General features: G+C 51.1%; 6 protein-coding genes and 1 non-coding gene across 15 annotated transcripts; 3 read left to right on the forward strand and 4 right to left on the reverse strand.

Annotated features, from left to right (window-relative positions):
* Positions 1 to 31: 31 nt before the first annotated feature.
* PV06_08497 lies at positions 32 to 3,824 on the reverse strand. 2 transcript variants are annotated; one of them, XM_016409837.1, is made up of 4 exons: positions 3,363 to 3,824; positions 2,582 to 2,987; positions 1,306 to 2,533; positions 32 to 1,217 (listed from the first exon to the last, which is right to left on the reverse strand). In XM_016409837.1, the coding sequence occupies exons 2-4, from the start codon at positions 2,820 to 2,822 to the stop codon at positions 1,007 to 1,009; spliced, it is 1,680 nt and encodes a 559-aa protein (XP_016260145.1). In that variant the 5' UTR covers positions 2,823 to 2,987; positions 3,363 to 3,824; the 3' UTR covers positions 32 to 1,006. The 2 variants fall into 2 exon arrangements, with proteins under 2 accessions (XP_016260145.1, XP_016260144.1); XM_016409836.1 differs by having other exon boundaries at positions 1,306 to 2,987.
* A 1,637-nt stretch (positions 3,825 to 5,461) lies between these two features.
* On the forward strand, positions 5,462 to 10,963 carry PV06_08498. 8 transcript variants are annotated; one of them, XM_016409843.1, is made up of 4 exons: positions 5,462 to 7,400; positions 7,449 to 7,629; positions 7,682 to 8,190; positions 8,239 to 10,963. In XM_016409843.1, exons 3-4 carry the CDS (start codon positions 8,040 to 8,042, stop codon positions 10,515 to 10,517), a joined length of 2,430 nt encoding a protein of 809 aa, XP_016260151.1. In that variant the 5' UTR covers positions 5,462 to 7,400; positions 7,449 to 7,629; positions 7,682 to 8,039; the 3' UTR covers positions 10,518 to 10,963. The 8 variants fall into 8 exon arrangements, with proteins under 8 accessions (XP_016260151.1, XP_016260152.1, XP_016260153.1 ...); XM_016409844.1 differs by having other exon boundaries at positions 5,462 to 6,116; positions 6,186 to 6,353; positions 6,413 to 8,190; XM_016409845.1 differs by having other exon boundaries at positions 5,462 to 6,116; positions 6,186 to 6,271; positions 6,332 to 8,190.
* PV06_08499 (uncharacterized protein) lies at positions 5,831 to 7,559 on the reverse strand. The gene is made up of 4 exons (XM_016409846.1): positions 7,179 to 7,559; positions 7,095 to 7,112; positions 6,604 to 7,042; positions 5,831 to 6,547 (listed from the first exon to the last, which is right to left on the reverse strand). The coding sequence occupies exons 1-4, from the start codon at positions 7,229 to 7,231 to the stop codon at positions 6,212 to 6,214; spliced, it is 846 nt and encodes a 281-aa protein (XP_016260154.1). The 5' UTR covers positions 7,232 to 7,559; the 3' UTR covers positions 5,831 to 6,211.
* A 571-nt stretch (positions 10,964 to 11,534) lies between the features above and the next one.
* PV06_08500 (uncharacterized protein) lies at positions 11,535 to 15,220 on the forward strand. The gene has a single exon (XM_016409847.1). The coding sequence runs from the start codon at positions 11,898 to 11,900 to the stop codon at positions 14,733 to 14,735; it is 2,838 nt and encodes a 945-aa protein (XP_016260155.1). The 5' UTR covers positions 11,535 to 11,897; the 3' UTR covers positions 14,736 to 15,220.
* Positions 15,221 to 16,024: 804 nt separating this feature from the next.
* On the reverse strand, positions 16,025 to 16,110 carry PV06_08501. Its single transcript has one exon. It is a non-coding gene; the product is annotated as a tRNA-Asn (tRNA).
* Positions 16,111 to 16,280: 170 nt separating this feature from the next.
* PV06_08502 (uncharacterized protein) lies at positions 16,281 to 19,555 on the reverse strand. Its single transcript, XM_016409848.1, has 2 exons — positions 19,478 to 19,555; positions 16,281 to 19,391 (listed from the first exon to the last, which is right to left on the reverse strand). Exon 2 carries the CDS (start codon positions 18,322 to 18,324, stop codon positions 17,359 to 17,361), a length of 966 nt encoding a protein of 321 aa, XP_016260156.1. The 5' UTR covers positions 18,325 to 19,391; positions 19,478 to 19,555; the 3' UTR covers positions 16,281 to 17,358.
* Positions 19,556 to 21,063: 1,508 nt separating this feature from the next.
* PV06_08503 (uncharacterized protein) lies at positions 21,064 to 22,529 on the forward strand (the record flags this gene model as incomplete). Its single annotated transcript, XM_016409849.1, has 4 exons — positions 21,064 to 21,209; positions 21,358 to 21,751; positions 21,821 to 22,170; positions 22,220 to 22,529. 4 exons carry the CDS (start codon positions 21,064 to 21,066, stop codon positions 22,527 to 22,529), a joined length of 1,200 nt encoding a protein of 399 aa, XP_016260157.1.
* Between the last annotated feature and the right edge of the window lie 11 nt (positions 22,530 to 22,540).

The following is a 22,540-nucleotide window of genomic DNA, read 5'->3' on the forward strand; positions in this document are numbered from 1 at the left end:
TCTCATTATTACTGCACTTTATTGTACTTCACTGTATTGTACTCTATACACTCTACACTCCCTCCAAGTGAGATATCTACTTACTCTATTTCCAGGTACAGTTATTCAACCGGCCATTTTGTCATCGATCAGAATTACGGCAGTGTGTCAAATTGACTTTGACTACGTGACTACCTACTAGGTAAACTCCCCGTCACGAGGGGGGGGAATGGAATGCTAGGTACTCATGGATGTATGAGAGCAACCCTCGTTTTGCCCCTAGGTGGGTAGGCATCTCGTGTTGTGGTTGTTGTTGTTGCTCCTGATCCTTCTCCTCCGCCAGCTCATTGCTTGACGTCCTGCTAAAAAAAAAGTGTGTCCATGCTTATCTTGCCCTGTTCCCTTCCATGCTCCCGAGATATGACATGATTCGAGTCAACGTTAAACAACGTCTCCAATTCTCGCTTGCCTTCGTGTGAACATTCGATAATTTATTCCAGAACCAAGAGAGAAACCCCCCCAAAAATTCCAGCGTGCTATGTCTGGTGTCTTGTAAAAGTAGAAAATAATCCGTAATAAAGGGAAAAAAAGAAAAGAAAGAAGAAGAATAGAGAGCAAAGAAGAAAAATCGTAATGTCGTACCACGTACACACGTTACCATGCATGTCTTTCTTTCCTCAAAAAACACAATGACACAAGACAACATACGACACACGCATAATACACACACACGCAGCCTTTCGGTCCAGTGTATAATTCACTTCCAGTTTCCCGGCGACTTTCTTTGGTCTCGTCTTGGCTGGGTACGCGGATCCTAATTCAGAGAGCATGTTGGCGGTGCTGGTACCGGTCGAGTAAAGTTGCCGCAAGCCAGCGAACCCCAGTCCTGAATCTCAGAATTGACAGTCCAGTACCATACAAAGTTGTGAGCATTGCGGAGATGGAGGCTAATCAATGCTCAATCATGTACATGCCAAGTGCAAGTATGACCTGGTTTGTTTTGTTTTGAGTCGTCTTGTATTGGTATTCAAATAAGCGACGACCGCATCCTTCGTCTGCCACGTCCTCCAGTTTCTGCGCGCTGGTTCAGGACCTGCCGTAATCGAGGATCGTCTCGGTCTCGATCTTTATGATGTGCTCGAACGTGCCTTTGCAAGTTATCCGGTCGGGGGTATCGGTGAAGTTGATCTGGGCAAAAGGGACAAGGGTAACCCGGAGAATCGTGGACCAAGCCGTGTCTATTTTTGCCATGTCGCCATTTCCATGATTAGTTCAACTGTTTATGTAACAAACAACTTGGGAAAAAAAAAAAAAAAGAAAACTTACCGAATCATCTCATTCTTCCTCTTGAAGCCTTTCCCACCAGGACCGTGCGGACAACCCTCGACGTGACAAAAATGCGTCCGGGTATCAGAGTGCACGTTCATATGACTGTTGAGGAGGTATTGAGTCTGAAAGGGGGCAGCGGTGCAACCTTGGTATAGACATTGATAGAGACCATCTGCCGTGATTCGACTCAATGCTGGGAGACCACCTCCACCGTTCAGTGACTGCTCGTCCTCGGATTTACGCCGCGACTCGGGTGCAGCTCCTCCTGCTGACGAGGAGTCCAACGAATGCGTGTCTGACACCGACACCGACTCACGGTCCCATCTCGAAACCAGATTTTGTACGCTTATTGACGTCGCCGGTGATTGGACAGGGACGACTGAAGAGGCCGGCGTAGACACTGCTCCAGAGCTGGTGGGAGTATACTCTGAGGATATCGAGCTGTCACGTGTTACTGCCCGCCACGTAAATTGTCCAGGGAGAGCGGGAGGTGACATGGTTGAGTGTGTTGGCTGGTGGTGTTGGAATGGCGGAGACGGTCGTCCAAGAGATACTAGCGGACCAGGGGGGGACGGACGACCTACGATGGGAGATAGACCTGCGAACCCCGGAGAGTTCGCATCGAATTCCCCTAGGTGCGTCCTCAGCGAAGGCAGTGTTTGTTTGTGCTGTGGCGAGGACGCAGGAGAAGACCGAGGGGGCGACTTTTGGATGGCAGGCAAGATCACGTCGGGATCTGGAAAACGTGGTGTCATGGCGTATTTTCCTAGAGCTGGTGATGTTATGAGGGACTCATTAGGATCATGCTTTATGTCTCCAAGGTCCAACCGTAGGGTTTCCTTTGCCAACGCAGCCTGTCTGCACTGGGCAGTGGCAGTGGCAGTCTCAATTGTGTCCGTCGGTGTCGACCGCTGCGTCCGAAGCTGTCTATCACGGTCGTGTGTATCCCGAGACATCGGGGGATGACTGGTATGCCCAACATCGTGCACGATATCGGGTGAGTCGATCATGGGAAAGTCTCCATCCTCGTCATTGAATTGATCTTCCTCCACAGTATCAGTTTGCTCTAATGGGTTATTCTGGGTTGGATTGTGTTGAATGGAGATTCTAGTTGGTCGCGTTTCGCCTTGACTGTTGTTGCCCTCCTCCTCTTCCTCCTCTGCCTCCGAGGCTGAGGCAAGTGCATTTTTCTCGGCGAGTCTTGCAAGCTCGACCTGGTTTGGATCTAATGAACGTATCAGTACACCATCACTCAAGGATGGGTCAGTTCGACTTTTTCGAATTGTCCGACGCTCCGAAGGACCGCCCCCGCCAGTTTCGTCATCATCACCCTCGTCATCATCGTCGTCGTCGTCGTCTGAGGATTCCGACGACGGATAGTTGGGCACGAGCGGCGGAGGAGTGGCGACCGGTCTGTAATTGATGTTTACAGGCTGCAGAACAGGACTCCTGGCAGGTGCGAGAAAATCTCTCTCTAAATCGTAAACTTGGTCGGGATCCTGATAGTTGGACATGGATAGACGGAAATATCACATGGTAGAAAAATCGACAGCGAGGGCCGAATCAAGCCTTGACCGAAAAGACTTGGGACGGCGGAATATCCCACGATCCGAGAGCCAAAAATCGATGGGACGGTCAAGGATTTCTTGGGGGAATGTTGGTGTACAGGAAGGTTCGATCTGTGTAGTTGCCATGTCAGCACTTGAACGAGGAAGAAACGACCTTGAACGAGATTCGCCCGGACTCAATCGAGAAGCGGCCGAGAGAAATCGGGCGTTAAACAAATTGCATCAACACATTGCAATGTTGTCTGATGCCATTGGGACACAATCCATTAAAAGTGAAGGCGTCACGCCCAAAGCAAGGGTTCAGCCCACCCGGGAAAACCTGTGGTGTTCCAGACCCTTTCAGCCCACCGCCACGATCCCGCTTGCTAGGCAACTGGAAAGGAAAATAATGGCTGAAATGCAAGAGAAGCCAACGAGGAAACGATCCAGGGTCGCTTGTTCGTGATCGTAGGGAGAATGGACAAAGTGCTGGAGGGGCATTCATACCAATGGATGCTTGTCGCAACGCCAGCGTCAATGAGGGGGACGGTGCAGGCTGGGAAGGCTGCACAACGGTATTCATCGACGTCAGCCGACCTTGGGGATCTGACAGATAGTCGAGTGGAAGGGTGGTACGGAAGACCAAGGTCGAGGGGAATCGGTGAGGTTCAAGTCAGTTCTGCGAGGCTGCAACACGGTCTTGGGCCCGGGGGTGTGGAGCGAAGGAGCCTCAAAAGCCGCATCAGCGCGAGAGGAGAGGACGGTGTGGAAGTCGTGGGGGCTTAGCTGCACTGCCACGATGGTTTCGGGAGGACTCGAGTCGACGGAGAGGGCTGCTGATTGTCCAAGAGAAGCGAACCGTGGCCGGCGAAATCAGGATAGGAATCGGCAGGGATCTTGGGTGTTTAGAGATGGAGAGACGAAGGGTCGGCGAGGGTCAGCAGGTCTATGAATGAGTGATATGCCAGGCCAGTCTGCATAGACCGACTGACCTGGTACAGATATCATGATGTGAGTGGACTTGGGATTCAGGTCTAGACTGGATGACTGGCTCCGTCCACGAGGGACCCCTCCGTGATTAAAACGCTCTTTTTGCTGTGGATTGAACCACAGAAGCACGCAGGCCTACTGCCTTATTTGGCTGGAGCAACGCTAAGGGTTGCCGGTGGACAGTTGAAGGCGAGTATCCATTAGCAAAGTTGGACCTCGCAATTCGTGTCGTTGCCGCCGTCTAAGGAAGTCAAAATCATTGGGTGTCTCTGGGGCGAAGGGAGAGTGGCGCGAGGGACTATGGGACGCGGAGGAAGTTGGCTTGGAGCTTGGAAGTCTGGCGAATCCCATTCGAGAGAGGAGTCTAACGGACACACATGCTGCGTACTGTTCATACTGTACAGTAGATGAGAATGAAACACCACGAGCCTTACTCTTGAGAGGTCCTCAATACCCCACTGTGGTATAGGCCGATCAAGTACTCCGTACGAAATACGGAGCACATACGAAGTACACTTACTGTACAGAGTACAATTAAGAGAAGAGCGGAGTAATTTTGCGACAAAAGAGAAAAGACGACAAGCTAAGCTACACGTCCATCAATTCTTGACACCTTCGCTATCCAGAAAAGGCAGTGGACAACCGAGTAGACTATTGCGTTTGGACTCGAGCGTATGAGTCGGTCGGGGGTGACGTGGCAGGGGACAGTAGTTGTAGGTAAAAAGACATTCGAATTAGTGCCCAAGTAGGTACTCGCATCCGTATGGAGCACGGCTTTTTATAGTTGACTTGCAACGGGAGTAACAACAGTGCGTTAGATCGGGGGACCTCAGGGACTGACGGGAAGGGGACATGGCAGTGACCAGGTGTTTTCGTGGCACCTGAGATTGTCCTGGCACTGACCAGGTTCGATACATGAATGGATCACATAGACGACCAGTACTCCGTATGTAATGATCACGATCGACGCAGGAGAGAGAGAGAGAGAGTGTGTGTGTGTGGCCTAATTGACAATACCTACACTATCCATACTCTAGTACTCCCTAATTAGGTAAAGCAGACTTACAATCCTAGGTAGACTTACCGAGTGAGCCTCAAGGACTCTACGTAGTACTCGCATGTAACAAGCATCACCCCTCCGACTGGCCACACCCAATAAACATCCCCCTAAGCTCACCACACCGGGGAACAAAGTGCACAGAGGCTCAAATTTCTCTCGCCTAAGATTTGGAACTACTGTAAACTCTGCAGTACCAGCGAGAGCCGCATCTTTATTACGCACGCTACGGAGGACGAGAAAAAACAAAAATGCTCCCCCCGGCCGTGCATGGGCCCTGCGACCTATCAACACCATCCCCCAGCTCCGTAGTCGTACTAACTGTTACAAGCATTGTTCTCTAGTGCCCAGGCGGAATCTTCCAAGTCCTTCTCTGCACAAAGAAGGCGTTGTGCTTAGCTTGACCCTTCCCTACAGTAGTGTCGAGTCTTCGTTCTGTCTACTGCAGCCGGTGCTATTTCGCCAGAGAGGGGCTTCTGTCCTCCTTCAAGTGGCAAGGCGGACAGCTATAATGAGCTCACCGCAGCATCGTCGAACGTAAACTTCGACCACACGACCCCTTGTCATCACTTCATAGGTTGGCGGCAAATGTACGTGCCCGAGAAACCCTCGGGCCCCCCTGACGTGTCGACTCGAGGACGCCCATGATCGATCGTTCTTTTTATTGTGCATCGCTCCCATGGCAACATGTCAGACCACCAGCTTTGCAGCCCAACCGCACTAATGCCAGTATTGCATCTGGAGTGTTCAAGGGTTTACTAGAAGGAAGCGGAGTGACTGAAGAGGAAGCACTGTGACGTTTTCGGTTTCCTTCGAGAGGCGCCTCAAACCTCGTTGGCATTGCAGACAACGTCAGAAAATGTCCCTCCTGACCAGTACAACATGATTGTGTTGTCATCGCCCCCATGCTTTCCGACATGAGCCGCATCGAACCAGGACTGCAGCGACACAAAGGTTAGGCCTCTGACACTGACGGGGTCTCGTCCCCATTTGAAAAAGAAAGTCACCAAGGAAAAACAACATGTTCAAGCTACCCCTATACGTCTACATACAAATTTAGCCATTGTCAGCCCTTGTATGTGATGACGCCCAGGCCCTTGAAATGACTGCAAGTCTCGCTTTCGATGTTGGCGTGAACAGGCGTCGGTCAACACGGCTAGGTCTAATATACCATCTGTGGTGGACGGGGGAGCCTCAGGGGTAAGCGGATCCAGGTTCGTCTAAATGCAGTCCCTCGGCTTCTCAATCCATGGAGAGACTGATGCGACGAGTATTCTCTCCAGGCCTATATTTGGTGTGCGCCAAGCTGCTATCCCAGGAGTGGCCGCTCCGAATCATCTTGATCACTCATTCGGGCCTCTTGATTTCGGTACAGGATGAAGTGTTGAACGATGAAAATGATGTCGAAGATGATGCTGATATTGGAAAGACCCAATTTCAAAGGGTTGCCAGTAATGCCGCTCCAGTCACCTTGAAAGCTAGCATCGATGACCAATTGAAGCAAGGACAGCACCCCTCCAGTGATGTCGAATAAGATCTGTGAGATGCTCCAACCCACCGTGGATTTGCGCTCAAAATTCACAATGACCTGCGGGATGTACTTGACAAACGTACAGATGAGCTTCACATAGCCCAGGGTATAGAGCTATCAGCATGTTAAAATAGGCTGCTCTACTGGTGGGACACGACACAAGCACCTACCACATCGATCCACGCCCATTCCTGCGGATCTTGATGTTGAAGGCCAGAGTGACTGACCACGATTCCAATAACAGCCAATATAGCCAGGACACTGCCCCAAACAATACCTAAGACAGGTTTCGCGGCCCGTTGGCGTGATGATACCTTGAATCCCCACAACCAGGGATAGAATTGTGAATAGGTCAGGACAACCAGGATCACGGCATGCACGCCGAAAACCACGTCGTTGAATTGAACAGTTGGTTCGGGAGATGCTGGATGTCTTGCAGCGTATTGATTCCGGATTGTGGCGGAGTACAGAAACCCGCAGGAAGATATGCTGTAGCAGAGAAACCCAAGGACATTGAGCAAAGGAAAGTCGATAGCGAGACCCAATGTTGATTTACGCCGCCAGTTCAGCCAGGGTTGCGGATAGAAAGAAGCACTCCAAGATAGAGTACTGCGTTGACATGAGCATCGAAAGACATTCGGCCAGAGCGATATTCACTTACTAGATCCAGCCTAGAAGACTGCTCGACGCATCAGCATTTGCCTATCGACAGGGAGAGTGGCACGCGTCAAAGTATTCCACTTACCTAGAAAGGGCTTTGACCAACGTAGCCCAGTCGCCATCGCTGCTCTTGGTCATGATTCAGTCGAGGGACCTGGAGACCTTTCATCACCATCAGTTCTCACTAGACCGACACTCTATACCACGGTCCTTGGGAGTGATGTCTCATTGATCTCGTAAGATGATGAATGAGAAACGTGCAAGATAGTTTGCGATGAAATCCGAGCTCCGCCGACGATGTGATAAGGTACGTGGTGGAGACAGTCTAGTCTGTACAGTCCATAACAATAGGCAGGGAGTATTGTACGGAGCATCAATCAGTACAATACAATGAATCGGGAGTGTGCTGTACTTCGTGGTGAGTGAGTACTGCGGGTAAGTGAATGAATAACCGGATGAGGTAGCGAGTGGTTGCTGTTCCAACGCCGGCGAAAACGGATCTTGGCGTCACGGGGACAATGGCAGCGAACCAGAATGTTTGGATCAGCCCAACCTGCTTTGCACTGCATGCACCTGAACAACTCACAGACAATTCTTGCTGTCCATCACTCTTGTCCGCCTGATCTTTGACAAAGTGACGAAAAGACAGGAAACGGATCCTCGTCAATTTGTTTGTGTGGTTCCTGGTCAACTAAAGCACCAAACAAGCCTATCCTACTTCCCTACCCCGCGCAAGATCTCAAAGTAAACAAAAAGTTCCTCGATCAGCCCTCCGAATCGCACAACCTCGATCCCATCGTTCTAGGATTCACAACATCGGACTATACAAGACAATCCATAGAGAAGGAGATCACGATTGTTCGACTTGGACCCTGCTCTTGCATGGTCCGCACGTTTTGATGAGTGGAGGTCATCCTCCAGCAAGGACCTCTCCTACACACGAGCCATGTCGCCCTCACCGCAGTTAGCTCCACCAGGGAGCAGCTCGTATGATTCGAGCACAATGCACGTCGGTGATGGTACATGGGATGCAGGAAGAGATGATTTTCTCTTGCCCAATTTGGTCGGGCTCAATTTTGCAACAATGAGATACAATGGTATGCTGAGACACCGCACAGAGAAGATCAAGCACTGACAACACCCAGGCATGGGCAACAGGTTCTTTACCATGAGCGGATACCACTCCTTGGTCGAAGCTCACGGCATCATTGCTGCCGTTACATTCCTCGGAATAGTTCCACTGGCCATCTTCCTCGTCCGATTCTATGGCCGACAGCCACGGATGGCCTTGCGCCTGCACATATGGCTCCAGATACTCACCCTGCTGTTGAGCACAGTGGTGTTCATCCTGGGCTTCATGGCAGTCGGACCTAATCGAAGTTTGACAAATCCGCATCACGGCATAGGTGTGGCCATCTACGTCCTGATCTGGGTTCAAGCCATCGGCGGATGCTTGCTTCACAGAAAAGAGAAGCGACGCACAAGACTTCACATTCCTGTCCGGGCAATGCTTCACCACTGGTTCGGCCGGGCTATTGCTCTTCTGGGCATCGTCCAGATCGCGCTCGGCCTGACCCTGTATGGGTCACCACTATACCTTTTCGTCCTCTACACCTTATATGTGTTTGCATTGCTCGTTTTGTACTTTATCCTAGAGTGGTTGGCGGAGCGTAGAAGAGCGCAGTATGATACTGGTGGCAGCTATTACAGTGATGAAATTGTCTCTAGGCCCCCTCGACACCAACACTCTGGCCTAGGAAAACTCGCAGTAGCCGGCGCGGCTGGGGCTGGGCTGGCCGCACTGTTCAAGAGGCGATCTTCCCGCCACCGGCCACATCCGAGCGACACTGGTACCGAAGAAAGCTCGACTTCATACTACACCGACGAAAAAGTGTCTGATCCTCGTCGCCATGATACAGGCATCGGACACCGGCTTCTTCAAGTCGCCGCAATAGGAGGCGCAGTGGCTGCGGCCAAAAAGTTATTCGGTCGCAAGGATCGTGATGACGATGATTCTGATGTTGGCCCCTATAGACCTCCACGGCCAGCTCTTGGGGGCAATCAGTCCGTCACCACGGACTCAATGTCACGGGTTGAAGAGGGTCGACCGCTAGGACGCCCTGTTACTCCTGTCGGAGCAAGCCCTGGATATGTTCGACCTACTCACCCCCTGGCCCAACCTCCATTGACCCCAGGCTCGGGAAGACGTCATTCGGACTCCTCCCTGTCGTATACCGACTCTTTTGCCTCAGCGTCGCCGTCACGACAAGATCGACGAACGCACACATTTAGAGATGCGCTGGCTGCAGGAGGGGCGGTATTCGCAGTGCGACAATTGTTCAAGCGAAAGCCGCGAAGGGACGACCGGCGGGTTGAGCAGGAAAGAATTTCTCGAATGAACGGAGCCCACGGCTACACTGGCGACGGGATTACGCCGCCCCGAAGAGTTCGACATAATCGGATGGGAAGTCAGTCTGCGTCGGACCTGACTAGCGATCTGGAAAGCCGACCAGGTGCAAGCGGGGCCTTGCCCGTGGCCGGCGCCGGTGCTGCGGCGGCGAGTGCGCTTGCTGATCGGGACAGGATCAGACCGGTAGGCACTGATCCTATGATTCACACCCCCGGCCATCCCAGTGCCATGCCTGCTGATGTACCTCCTATTCCGCCTCCACATCTGGACTCATCTGGTAGTGAGCTCTACACGACAGCGTCTGGCCGCCAAAGACACAGGCATCACCTCGGAGAAGAAGCAGCAGCAGGCATGGCAGGGGTTGCTGCTGGAGCCGCAGCCGCAGATCTGTCACGCAGACGGCACAGTGGCAGGCACACAGACTCCGTGGAATCACCTCCCGTGAGCCTGAACGTCAAGATGCACAGCGACGGGCGTCACGTAACGTTGAGACGGTTGACGGAAGAAGAGGCTGTAGCCCAGCGTGAAGCTCGAAGAAAACAACGTGCAGCTTCTGCAGGGAGAAGACGTCGAAATTCCAGCTTCAGCAGTAGCGATGGTGACGGTCTAGGAGCTGCATCGAGTGGCGATCGGCGTTGGAGACGCACAGAAGCCAGGGAGGCTGAACAAGCTGCGCATAATGAAGCCGCCGCCGCCGCAACCTCTGCATCAATGTATCCCGAGCATCTGGCCCCTCCAGTTCCCGGCACAGTTCCCATGTATCCGACCCCGCCGCCCCCAGGGACGCAAGGAGTCGATCCTCAAACAGGACAGGCCTACCATGTACCAGCACCTCCGCCGATACCAGGGTCCATGAGTAATCTGGGACCAGGAGGAAGTGCTATCACATCACCTACAACCGAGACCAGCGGTGCCACCGAATATGCCAACAACCGTCGCCGCAGACGAGCAGAGAGAGCTCAGGCTCGGTTGGCGAGAGAGGGCAAGACGGGGAACACTGTCAATTTTACCTGACCTAGATCTACAAAAGGCGTTCCATGTGCTGGACTACTCGCAACAGTTGGAACCCCTGGGGAATGCTGCAGAATTTTACCGTGGGTTTTGGAGGCGTTATTGTATCCTCATTGCATATAGGCGGTGTTGAGCAGGCGCATGCAGTATATGGGAGGCGATTTCGCATAATTCATTACGACGATATGAGGTGAGAATGGGTGATGGGAAGCTACTGGATATATCCTGGCCTGTCCGGGAGCACCTTGTGTACGAAGCGAGCAAGATCGAGTTGAACAATAGAAAGGCTGCGGCGATTTGTACATTATGTAATATCGTGGACGGTGAAGTCTGGAGTCCTTTCTTAGCCTTTGGTCGGTAGTATTTCTGTTGAGCTATCATGTCATCGAGATAGTGAACTGTATGCTTGCACAACTCGGGCCACAGACTGGCCAGGGATTCGAGACTCGGTCATGAATATTGTATGATTGTATGATTACGAAGCCGAGTGCTCGTAGCTAGTACTCGGGCAGTCAGTGACCCGGGACCAACAAGACCGGAGTGGATGGCTGGCTATGACTTCCAGTGCGGAGTGTTATACCGCAAATAGCTAACTATGTACGGAGTACTTACAATCGTACACTGCGCATCGCAATGACCTCCAGTTGCATCAGTGGCTGGATCTGCGTTTCCGCTGCTTGCAACCCTCCCGGGCCAAGCGAGGGGCTCCTGGCGAGCCTAAAGAGCCTTGACCGGTTGCAGGTCCGGGGCGCGTCAAGCGAACCACGAGCCGTTCGCTTGGGGGAGGCACAAGGCTGGCAATCGCTGGGAGCGGCACTGATGGCGCCGGAGCCACCCATGGATCAAGACCCTAAGCTAGCGCCCAAGAGAGTCGAGGCACCGGATCCCTAGGGCCTTGGAGGGCAAATAATAGGCTTACGGCAGCAGCAAAATCAGGTATCGCAGGACCGAGCAGGTTCCATGTCGTGGCCAAACCTCGTCGTCGGTGCCTCTTCTCTCCTCATCTGCTGCGCATCGACCCCAGCCTCCCACCACGCAACCAAGCTTCCCTCTTCTCACCCCCCTTCTTCCTCATATCTACTCCGGACATCCTGACGTCTCCTCCTCCTTCATTTCTCCTCGGCGCTTTCGCAGTCTGTCTTTATCCTTCTCTTCCGGTACACTTTTGCCTCCGCCAGACTCCTTTCCGTCGGCGCTTGGCCACTCTGGACCAGCTGCTTAACTAAACAACACAACAATCAGACTCTGAACCTTTCTCCGTGGTTCGTTCGATTTCGAAGCTTCGCCTCTCGGCCATTTCGACTTTCTACACTTGATGGCATAGTCATTTCCATACGTCGTCTGATCTTTGATCTATTACGATACCAACACCCCGAGGTCACCATGATGCAACCAGCGACACCAGAATCGCAAGACGTCGACATGCAACTTGCTTCAGACTCCGACCAGACCTACCCGGAACCACCACCTCGTCTTGCCGCCCGCTTTTGCCGGAAGACGAGCGCTCGCCGGAAGTCCTCTGCCAATTCCTCCCGTCGAAGCTCCCTCTCCTCGATTCACTCTCACACCTCGAACCGGTCCAGTCATGGCGGACCCGCGAGCACCCACGTCGCACAGCACCTCCGGCGTGCCTCGATCATTGAGAGTCGAAAGGCACGTCTGGCGGATAGAGCTGCTCACGCAGAACAGGTCAGGTTGAGGGCCGCCGCTGCCAAAGCCGCGCGAGGTGTCTCGTACAGCGAGGAGAGAGCCTTGGCTGCGCAGGCGGCACGGGAGAAGCTCCTCGCTGAAATCACGGCAAGGTGTGAAGAGGAGGTCCGACGTGCAAAGAAGATTGCCGAAGAGACGAAGGAGAGAAAGGCAGCAGAGCTGGCCAGACTCAAGGAGGACATGGCCGAGAAATTTGCAGAGGCGGCCCGACGAAAATCCATGTACCAGCAGGGTATGCGAAGACCAAGGACGACTTCGCTGGCAGCTGTCGAGGAAAAGAAGGTCTCGCCCATCGCATTGACACAATCAAGTCGAGCATATGCTGCAAAGGTGATCCAGCGAACTTGGCGATCCTACCGCGGTCGCAAGATCATTGCCGACTTCTCTGCCATGGAATTGGACTTGATTCGCGCTCAGTCACTTTCTTTCGAGGATTTGACGAGGCTCCTCTCGACAGACAAGACCACCACCGTCACCTCGCGGCTGCTGAAGCACTTGGACGTGCTGGAAGACGGCCAGGAGACCACCGGCCCCGTCCGTATCTTCTTGAGTGCGTATCTGATCTTGTCACACCCGATGCAAGCATTCAGCCACGGTGGGAGCCAGCCTCAAGAGCAAGAACTGATGGCCAAGGCGAGTACTTTGGTCGAAGCCTTCGAATCACACATGAAAATCAGACCGCCAAAGTCGCGACGAGACACGGCAGCCTCCACGAGAGAAGCCTTGTGTTTCGCCTTTAATGATTTCTCTGCCACTTTTGACGCTTGGAAGAACCAAGACCTTGGTGTTCTCGTCGACGTCATGGTCAACTCTTTCGTCAATCTCGATCTCATCCTGCAGGCGACCAAGAACGACCACGAAGGACATGTCGCCGAGGATTATCTGGATGCCGTCCGCCAAGAGCAAGTGAAACTGCTGGCCAGGCTGAAGAGACTTGCTGGACCGGAAGAAGCTCTATCGAGAGTCAGACTGGCCGTACGAAAAGCCCGAAAGCAACGAGCCGCCGAACAGCGGCAGACAGCCGTGCGACAGGTCCCACGAGCATCAACACCGGCCAACAGTGGTCCCTCGTCTGTTAATGGAGCACCAATTACACCCCCAGCGACGCCACAACCATATCATCGCCACAGGGAGTCTAAGAGTTCCACTTTTGCCAACAACCTTGGTCAAATCATGACGGTCTTGCCTTCGAACCGTGAGATTGCTCACGAGATCTTGATCAACGGCAGCTTCGAGGTGCAGCAACGCCCTTGGACCGAGGCTCGAAAGGACCTGATGAGCTCGCTCCGCTCCAACATGCGGAGTAGCATGCAAGACGGGAATAGCGACGCGGCGGCCACTTGGACCCATGCCATGGCCATCCTCATTCGTGAGAAATTGATGAACCTCGTCAGTCAACGACATCCTCTTTACGATCGATTTGATGGATTTTTAGACCCGGCATTGATCAATCAGCAATGCAGGAATGGAATGTTCTCCTACACTGCATTTTTTGACACCATTTCTGGCTTGATTGCACAAATTTGTTCGCCAGGACGTGATGAAATCGTCCAGGCTTTCACGAACGACACGACCAGCGATACGATTGACCGTCTTTTCGACCTGATCAACATCATTGATTTGATGACCTTGGATCACATCAATTTTCAATTCAGACTGGCGTCCCAGTCTGTTTTGGAGCATGGGCACGAGCACGAAGTGGCGTCTTTTGAGAAAGAGCTTGAAGATGATGTCCATCGTCTCGACCGAACCAGGCAATGGTGGTCCAATTCAAAGGGTATGGTCGGTGTGAATGCAAGTGGTGGTGCCGTGTACGCAAGAGGTTTGACCGACCTAGTCTTGCGCAACACCCATCTGTGCTTCCAGGACGTGCCAGAGACTCTGCAACTGGACTACATCCGTCTGCTCAAGTGGAGGGCGCGCGCTTTCCAAGTGGTGGCAACCTCGTCGATTTTGCTCACGACCAAGATTCGACTGAGGCGCAACAGGGAGTCACTGTGGACAAAGGATGCCGAACGGTTGATGTCCCTAGACTTGTTGAATGTGGACGCCAATCGCGTCGTGTCTCTGGTTGAATCATCGCACATGATGCCGGACAGTATCAAGGAAGGTCTGTCCAATTTCGTCGGCCGTGTTTTACCACCGGCGGCCGATGCCGCCAAGAATGCCGATTCGGCGGAGCTTGACCGACAGGATGCTATCCACAGTCAGTCGACGTACCGGCCCTCTGAGGATGAGCATAGCCTCGGTGGAGATGTGTTTACAGAACAGATCGCCAGCTTCCTGCTCAAGTCACTTCGTGAACATGTCTTTGCCAGGCTTTCCGCCAACGGAACCCAGGAAAGAGTCCGAACCACGACGGGTGCGGCAGAGGTCCTGGCCAGGGCCGGCATGCCTGAATTTCTCGAGGAGGTCAACCGTCTGGTTGACGCTTTGGATCGAATTCGGGCGGTCGATCTCAAAGCGCACGGGAGATGGTATGACCAGATTGCCGGAGAGTTGTCTGTATGATTCTTGGGTGATCGTGGAGAGGCGCTTAAGCATGCGAGAGAAGTAAAGTTTGAAAACGAGCATATTGCATTTGTTCATTTTCGGCGTTTTTCCGACGGTCGGAAGAGAGAGGATGTTGATAACCTACCTATCTAGGTAAACAGGAGAAGGGGAATTTTTGGTCGTTTTGCATTGACATGACATTGACCTTTTTGTTTCTATAGCCTCACTGTCTGGGTCGATCGCTTGGGTCCACGGTGTTTTTTTGTTGTTTGTGTAAGAAAGAATACGAATTTACGGCTTTACGGGGAGCAATGAGTGCCTGCTGCTCACCACGGACGGGGGTATCTACCTAGGTACGGAGTAGTTCGAGCAACTCTCTACGAATTTTATCAAGTATAACAAACCCACCACAACAAGAGTAGAGTTTTTGGTTTCTATTTTTCCATTCCCGCTTCGCCTCGTCGAGTATGGAGTAGGTAGTAGTTCGATGAGAGTATACAGTATGGCGGAGGAAGGCAGTGAATGGTTTTTCTCATTCAAAATTGATGCGATGCCGTGTCAACATGAGACAAAGTTGAATCTGGTTTGAAACCTACGGAGTGCCGTTTTCTAACGGAGTATTTTTTTTTCACTTGACTTACGGAGTACTGTAGACGAGATGGGATGCCCATTCGTCGGAGAAGATCTTGTTGACACCTAAGTACCTGGTACCTACTGGACGGAGTATGTATGTGCAGTAAGAGTATTGTATTCGGAGACTTCGTGTTTATTTAATTTTATACTCCATACGGATAGTTAGATGGTGATCCGGTTCCGTCCGCTCACTCCGTATGAATACGAGGCATGGATCGTTGAAATACTGGTAACTACTGAGATACTGACTTCTTCACGATACCTGGGTCAGGCTTGGGTCCGTACCTGGGTAGGTGGTTAAAGCTACGACTATCAAACGAGGTACGGTTCACACACTCCCGGCTGTGGTTCGCCTTGGGCCGAATAGGTCCTTGATGATCACATACAGAACTCACGGGAAACGAAAAACTAGCGTCTACTTCCACAGCAGGTAGTCCATACGGCAGTATGTAATATTATACAGAGTATGTATATCCCTTACCTACGGATGCTTCGTAATCCGCCACTGCAAGTTTGTAACCACATAGATCTACCTTTGGATATCAAGTCCCTCCTATCGCCCTCTGGTTCTTGCTTCTAAGCAGACCCACCACATGGACTCTCCCAAGTCAAGCATAAAGAAAAATAGGGATGCACGGAGCAACAAAAAGAAAAAAGAGAAGAAAAAAAAGGCACTCCTCCGGGTGGGCTCGAACCACCAACCTCCTGATATATGCTTATATTAACAGTCAGACGCGCTAGCCAATTGCGCCACAGAGGAAGAAGGATGGAAGAGGAAGTTCTATGAATTTCTTGCTCCAATTGTTGGGAGAGATTGTGCCCCAATAAAATATGAATATTACCTAAAGATAAAATTGTGAGTCAAGTGGAGATCTCTGCGGAAAAACTTACCCCCCGGATCCTTTCTGTCAGCCAAATCATTCTTCACAGGCTTGGCACCACATCTGACTGCCTTGGGAGGAGGTAAAATCTTGGAACATGGGGATATAATTTTTAATACTGAGCGTCCAGGTAACTATTTGTAGACTCTCTGCAAAAAGGAATGACTCGTCACTCAGCATGTCTCTAGAAACCCTTCGAGATATCATCTCGAGTGAAATGAATTCAAACCCTTGTTGGTAGGTATGTTGCTGTCCAAAGAGGGTGTTCAAACATTGCCTATTCAGCCACACTGCTCGAGGCGAGATACATGGCTTTCTTGCCCTTCACACTCCAGCATGATGCCATTTCCTCCGCCTCCGTCTCCAAGATGACTGAGAAAAATTGGTGCTTGTGTGGCATGCGACTCGGATTGCCAGCAGACTGAATTGGATCGTGTTGCCTGAGCGCGATGCGCTTAGAGAAGCGGACAAAGTCCAGGTAAAGGTGATTCGAGCACATCCTTGGATGTTCAGTCTCGACTTGGTTTTTTGAGCTGGGCTTTTCGGGTGTTGTGGTACATACTGAGGCGTGCCAGGACAAAAGTGTGGCCCCATATTACCACTAATGTTATGGATTTGCCCTAGTTAGAATCGCCAGTTCCGAAGCTTATGAGATGATGTGCTACTCGTCATGCAGCAGGACATTGAGAATTCGGTATTAAATTGCTTGCACGACAAGAGCAGCAGTCGCCGTCTATCATGTGCTTTTGTACCTAGGCGTCAAATCTATGATGCCGTGAAAGAACGGCACCCTTGGTATGGATATGTCATATTTCCTTCCAACATCTCCTCGAAGTCGATGATTGTTATCCAATTAGAGACTCAATAGTATTCAATTTGGCTGTCCTGCAGACAGATATGTATCTGATCTACAGACGTTTGGCAGCTGAGTGGTCGAAACTGGATGACAGACAGTTGGAACAACGCGACAGCACTCTCGGCCTCGGGCGGAATGATCCCAGCCTAGCTAAGATATGCGACAATCTTGAGGGCTCGCATCAGAAGTTGACAAGGCTGTACAGGTTTGATCTGGACAGGGCTGGTCCATGGTTCGTTGGTGTTGTCTCTCAGTCCGTGTGGACTGGATTCTACTCGGAGCTGTTGGTTGCACGATTACCATCACTTTCGCTGCTGAGTCGGTCAAAAAGCTTCTCTAACATTTCCTGTTTCTCAAACTCGACTCTTTGAGCCCAGAAAAAAGATTCCCCGTTTGACGAGACGGTTTTGATCCGGAAAGCAAGGCGACTTAAGCGAGCTGGGCTTGAGTCGAAGCATGTATGTTCGTGTCGGGTACCGGGAGGCGATATTTCAGCTTTCACGAAGACGGCGCTCTTCTCGCTAACCGGAAATGAAACAATGATGCTAACATTCCAGCCAGCTAGAGAAATATAAGGGGTTCGTTTCCCTGTGACCGGATAAAATGATCGTGTACCGGTAAGGAGTCCGGTGGCAGTCTCTTCTCTCTTTCTTGCCCAGGTGTTGTTGCCTCCGACAGAGGCGAGGGTTTGGCTGAGCCCGACTCCGACAGGGTTTGGCATCCAATGTCTCGTTTTCGAACCGTCCTCAAGTAGTGGTAATATTTCAGCTGTATCGCCTTCAATGGGATCATAGCTCTCCGAGTCAAGCTCAGTCTCAATATGAGGCTGGACAGCATTGCCGTCGATCAGAGTCGATTCAATCTCGAGGGGTTTAGAAGAATGGGGGAGGTGAGGCTGCACGCGATTCTCCCCGAGCATGATGCTTAATTTCTTTTCGAAAAGCTGTCTAATAGCGCTCGCAATTTCCTCGGGGATTGTTCGTGGTTTCGGCTTTTTCGATCGCTTCGCCTTGACTTCAAAAACCTTACGGTCGACATCGGTGTAGTGTTTTGGAATCAATACCATGAGCATAAAACATGCTTCGATTAGTGATTTTGTTGGGGAGAGATCTTGAAGTTCCCTGACGTCCTCGGCTGTCTGAAAACCTTTACGGTGGAGCCACTCCACTATATGGTGATCAAGTGTGTTCAGACTCACAGAATCCAAATCGTTTGCAGCATATGCTCGAAGAATCATTGTATGAGCACCTTAACGTTCAAACATGTTCCACTTTTGCCCTTTGACACCACTCAGATAGCCAGCCATGCGCAGAGTATGTGTAAAACGTTGACAGGCCCTGAAATTCCCTTGGAAGAATAAGAGTTTCTGGATCTGGAATAATTAAGAAAACTCTTTGGACTCCATTGCCACGTGTCTGCACCCGAGCCTTGATCTTGAATGATCTCAGGGTTAGCTCGAATTCTGCTGAAGCAAAGGGTTGTCTTGGAAGGTGGATTCCTCGGCGACTCCTTCTGCAACAAGAACGAAATGAGCACGACTGCCATTCAAGAGTTCGAAAGAGAACATTTTGAATGCCTCTGCCTCATCATTGCCTTTCGAAGGCAGATTTTCTTGGGCAAAACTTGATCGGTGGCGAAGATTGAGTGGCCAAATCAGTACTTGTCCGTCAGTCAATCCCATCTCCTCAAAGGTGAGAGGTAAAAAGCTGTCTGGAGAGCCAGGCTGATCGTATTTCGGTGGTATCAAGGCTTGATTCAGGACCATCGCCAACGGGCTCTCTACACTCCCAACTGGGGTGTAGAGCTTCTCAAGTGGTGATATTTATATATATATATATATATTTAGTTGCGTCCGTAGTTGATCAAGCCCTGTCGTGCTGCCGGGTTTATGGTATGAGGACAAGAAGGAGCCACTTCAAAGGTCAGCGAAAATAGCAACCGTAGTTGCGAGAGAAAGAGAGGTACAGATACGCAACGCAGAACCTCGAAGGAGATTTATAGGCAGTGATGTTGGGTGACAAGGGTGGGCAGTGAAGGAGATTTAGAGGCAGTGATATTGGGTGACAAGGGTGAGCAGTGAAGGAGATTTAACCCTGAATACTCTTGAAGACACTATCCGTTTCTGTGGTCAATCGCCATTGATTCTGGCCGTCGATTTCAGCTTTCCATCCGCTGGAGAAGAGGATGGTACCGAAAGTGATGGACAGGAAGAGGTGGAGGCGATACAAGACCAGATGGAGGAACTGAGAGAAGAAAAGAAAGCGTTGGAGGATGCGTTTGAGAAGGCGCGGAAGAAGACAAAGACTGCCACTAGATAAGTTCTATGACTAGATCCAGTTGTTTCTAACGGATGTGTGGGAACAAAGGTTGGGTGGCAGGGTATCTCTTACTTTGTCATTCCTTTGTAATGTTGCATTCCACGTACTCATATCAACAAGGTCCTGCATTGTCTATCAGCGGACGTTTTCACCAAGGACGCAGCCCACTTTATCCCTTCTCTGGCGCTTTGATCTCTTGAGAGAATAAACCCATTCTTTTCATACATGTAGCTTAGCGTTTAGCCAGCTGTAACCGCAGCTCTGACTCTGAATTCGCTCGTTCTTTCCCATGCGTTCAGCTCGCGAGTCAAATTGTTTTGAGTCTGCTCAAGCTCACCAATCTTTGCCGTGAAACTCACGTCTGATTTAAGGAACTCTGTCTGCTTTTTAACATACTGAGTCAACACACGAAAGCATAACATGCCATGGTAGCACCTTCATCTACCTTCGGCTTGCTAGAAAGGAATATGGTGTTGGAGGCCTTATGCTGCATGTACGAACCGAAGATGGTATCCGGAGTTTTCGGGGCCCGCAAACATCATCTTCTCGGCGATCGAATAGCGGTGTTGTATCTTTGGCGATATTGGCGTCCTCGCCATAAAACTTTCCTTTTATAGAACCTACCATTGGCCTTAACCGGCCCTTCCCTTTGGAAATCATGGGGACCCGGATATTTCTTCATATCCAGCTCGATGGCCCAGGCTAACGAGCTCACTACTGAACGACACTGCGCCTTAAGATCTTTCCGGTGGGGCCGCTAGAAGACAAAATCTGGAAATGGCACCGAATGCAGCTCTTTTCGAAATCGAAGATGGTACAAAGAACTATCTATAGGGGGCGGGGTCTCGTCAATCTTCTCCAAGATATAGTAGTCTTCGAGGGCGCCATCGGCCAGGGCAATTATCAGTAGACACAGGACCGGTTTCGCGAACAGCAGCTGCATATCCTCGTACATGCTATACTACAGTCTGATAGGGATTTGATGTCAGTAGGAAACCTATTTACAGTGCTGTGCGCGGAGAAAGAGATGTTTTAGGACGACCAACCTCTTGTGTGGCTTGTTAGGAGATTCCTTCGTGTCCCGCATGGCTCGGACAGCCTATTCCGCCTCTCCTTGCTCGTTCTTGAAGACGACGAAGACGACATCCTGTATGCGAATCGTAAGGACACTCCCATCCCGGATTAGATCGTATCATGTTCTTACCCCGTACAATAAATCTCGGCTCGAGCCACGGCGCAGATGGGTCCAGCTCTAGTGAGAGCCCGAAACGGTCTACCCAAGATGTTATGATGTAGAGTCGCTTCGACGTCGTTGGGACGAACGCGGCCGCGCCAGAGGCTAGAGCCGAAACGGAAGCGTCAGAGAGCGGGAAGTGGGGGAAGAGGGCGTCGGAGAGAGCGAGGGAGAGGCGAAGGCGAGCAGAAGAGAGCGGACGGGGACCGAGGAGATCAAATAGTCGCTAGCGCGGGAGCAGAGCGGCGACGGATACTGACGAGTCAGCGGAAAGGTCGAGGAAAAGTGCAGATCGGGGAATCTATATCTATATCTATATCTATATATCTACATACATATACACACACTCGCTCTCTATTTGCCTCTGAAAGATGCAGACTCCTTACCAAACGTGATTTCGTTTGCCAATATCGAAAAACAAAACATGAATACCATACTCGTTGTTGGATGTGGTATCACAGGTTCCGTTGTGGGAACCATGTTGGCCAAGAAAGGATATAAAGTGATGATTGTCGAGAGAGTAGCCAAAATAGAAGATGTCGGTGGTGCTTTGGCAATTTGGCCGAATGGGTATGTATCTACCTACTCGTATGAATCATGGCCATCGGCCATCATGATTTCCCTTTTGCATGTTGAAATAGTAACCTGTACCCCTGCCCTTTTTTTGCTTTTCCTGTGGTCTTCCAGCTGACATGATCAAATGTGTACTCAACGGTAGGTGGAAAGTTTTGGACACAATTGGACAGGCAAAGATCGATAACCCATGGCGACACGGGGTCGAGTATAATTCCAAGGGAGAGCAATTGGTCGATTGGGATCAGTCATATTTCAAGAAAAAGTATGGTTTCCCATCGAGTGCGCTACGAAGGTCGGAGCTGCATTCGCGACTGAAACAAAATGCTATCGACCATGGAGTCGAGGTACTCGAAGGTTGGAAGTTGAGTGATATTCAAGAAGTTGACAGTGGTGTCGTTGCGGTATCTGAAGATGGGAGAGAGGTTCAGGCCAAGTTTGTCATCGGCTGTGACGGACTTCATTCTGCGACGAGGAAGTGGGTTCTCGCAAAAAAGGGCATTTCAGAGCCACAACCCGATTTTACGGGGTTGGTCACGGTGAGTAGAGTATTCTTTTATACGGCATCAACAAGACCAAAAAGAATGCGCTGACTCTTTTTTTGCTAGATTGTTGGATTCAGCCCTACTCCCGCGTCGATAGAGTCGAGTACCGTGCTCGGCGTGTACGGAGACGAAAAGTACTTTGTCACCTACAAGGTAGATGAGAAGTCGTGGTTGTGGGGCATCATTGAACCCGGGGAGCCCGAAAGAGAGTCTTGGAGGGATATTGACGACCTCGAGGCGCAAAAGGAGAAGCTGTTGAGTGAGATGGTTGACTGGCCTGAGATCACGAAAGGGTTGGTTGGGTCGACGATGAACCTGGTGAGGTTTGGCTTGTACGATCGTCCTGAATTGCCGCCGGAGCATTGGTATCATGGCAGATGTGTTCTGGTCGGAGATGCGGCACATCCAACCAGGTATGGATTCTTGAGACCGCGTGTGAATTTGAGCTTACCTTTATGCAAGTCCACATTTAGGTCAGGGGGCGAACCAGTCGCTCGAGGATTGCTGGCATCTGGCTCAGCTGTTGCCAGATGCAGACAGTCAGTGTGACATTTCGGAATTGAAGGATGCTTTTCAGAAATATGCCGAGAAGAGACAGCCGAGAACAGCGGAGTTGGTCAAGGCTGCGAGACAGGGAGGGAAGATACGAGTGGTCCATGGAGAAGAAGCGTGTAGAAAGAGGGATGGGATGGTCAAAAGGATGTATGCCGACGAGGAAGCCATGGCTGTGAGAGTACACAATCTTTACAAGGAGCCATTTGAGATGTCATAGAGAGAGGATGG

The sequence above is a fragment of the Exophiala oligosperma genome, assembly GCF_000835515.1.
Source record: "Exophiala oligosperma strain CBS 72588 unplaced genomic scaffold supercont1.8, whole genome shotgun sequence".
Lineage (NCBI taxonomy): Eukaryota > Fungi > Ascomycota > Eurotiomycetes > Chaetothyriales > Herpotrichiellaceae > Exophiala > Exophiala oligosperma.

Coding starts and splice junctions, on each gene's coding strand:
- PV06_08497 (XM_016409836.1), bottom strand. CDS start 2,822: ATGTCCAACTATCAGGATCCCGACCAAGTTTACGATTTAGAGAGAGAT. Junction 1,218..1,305: donor AGGAAGAATGAGATGATTCG/GTAAGTTTTCTT, acceptor TGGCAAAAATAG/ACACGGCTTGGTCCACGATT.
- PV06_08499 (XM_016409846.1), bottom strand. CDS start 7,231: ATGACCAAGAGCAGCGATGGCGACTGGGCTACGTTGGTCAAAGCCCTT. Junction 6,548..6,603: donor AATGGGCGTGGATCGATGTG/GTAGGTGCTTGT, acceptor ACATGCTGATAG/CTCTATACCCTGGGCTATGT.
- PV06_08498 (XM_016409838.1), top strand. CDS start 8,040: ATGTCGCCCTCACCGCAGTTAGCTCCACCAGGGAGCAGCTCGTATGAT. Junction 8,191..8,238: donor TGCAACAATGAGATACAATG/GTATGCTGAGAC, acceptor GACAACACCCAG/GCATGGGCAACAGGTTCTTT.
- PV06_08500 (XM_016409847.1), top strand. CDS start 11,898: ATGATGCAACCAGCGACACCAGAATCGCAAGACGTCGACATGCAACTT.
- PV06_08502 (XM_016409848.1), bottom strand. CDS start 18,324: ATGATTCTTCGAGCATATGCTGCAAACGATTTGGATTCTGTGAGTCTG.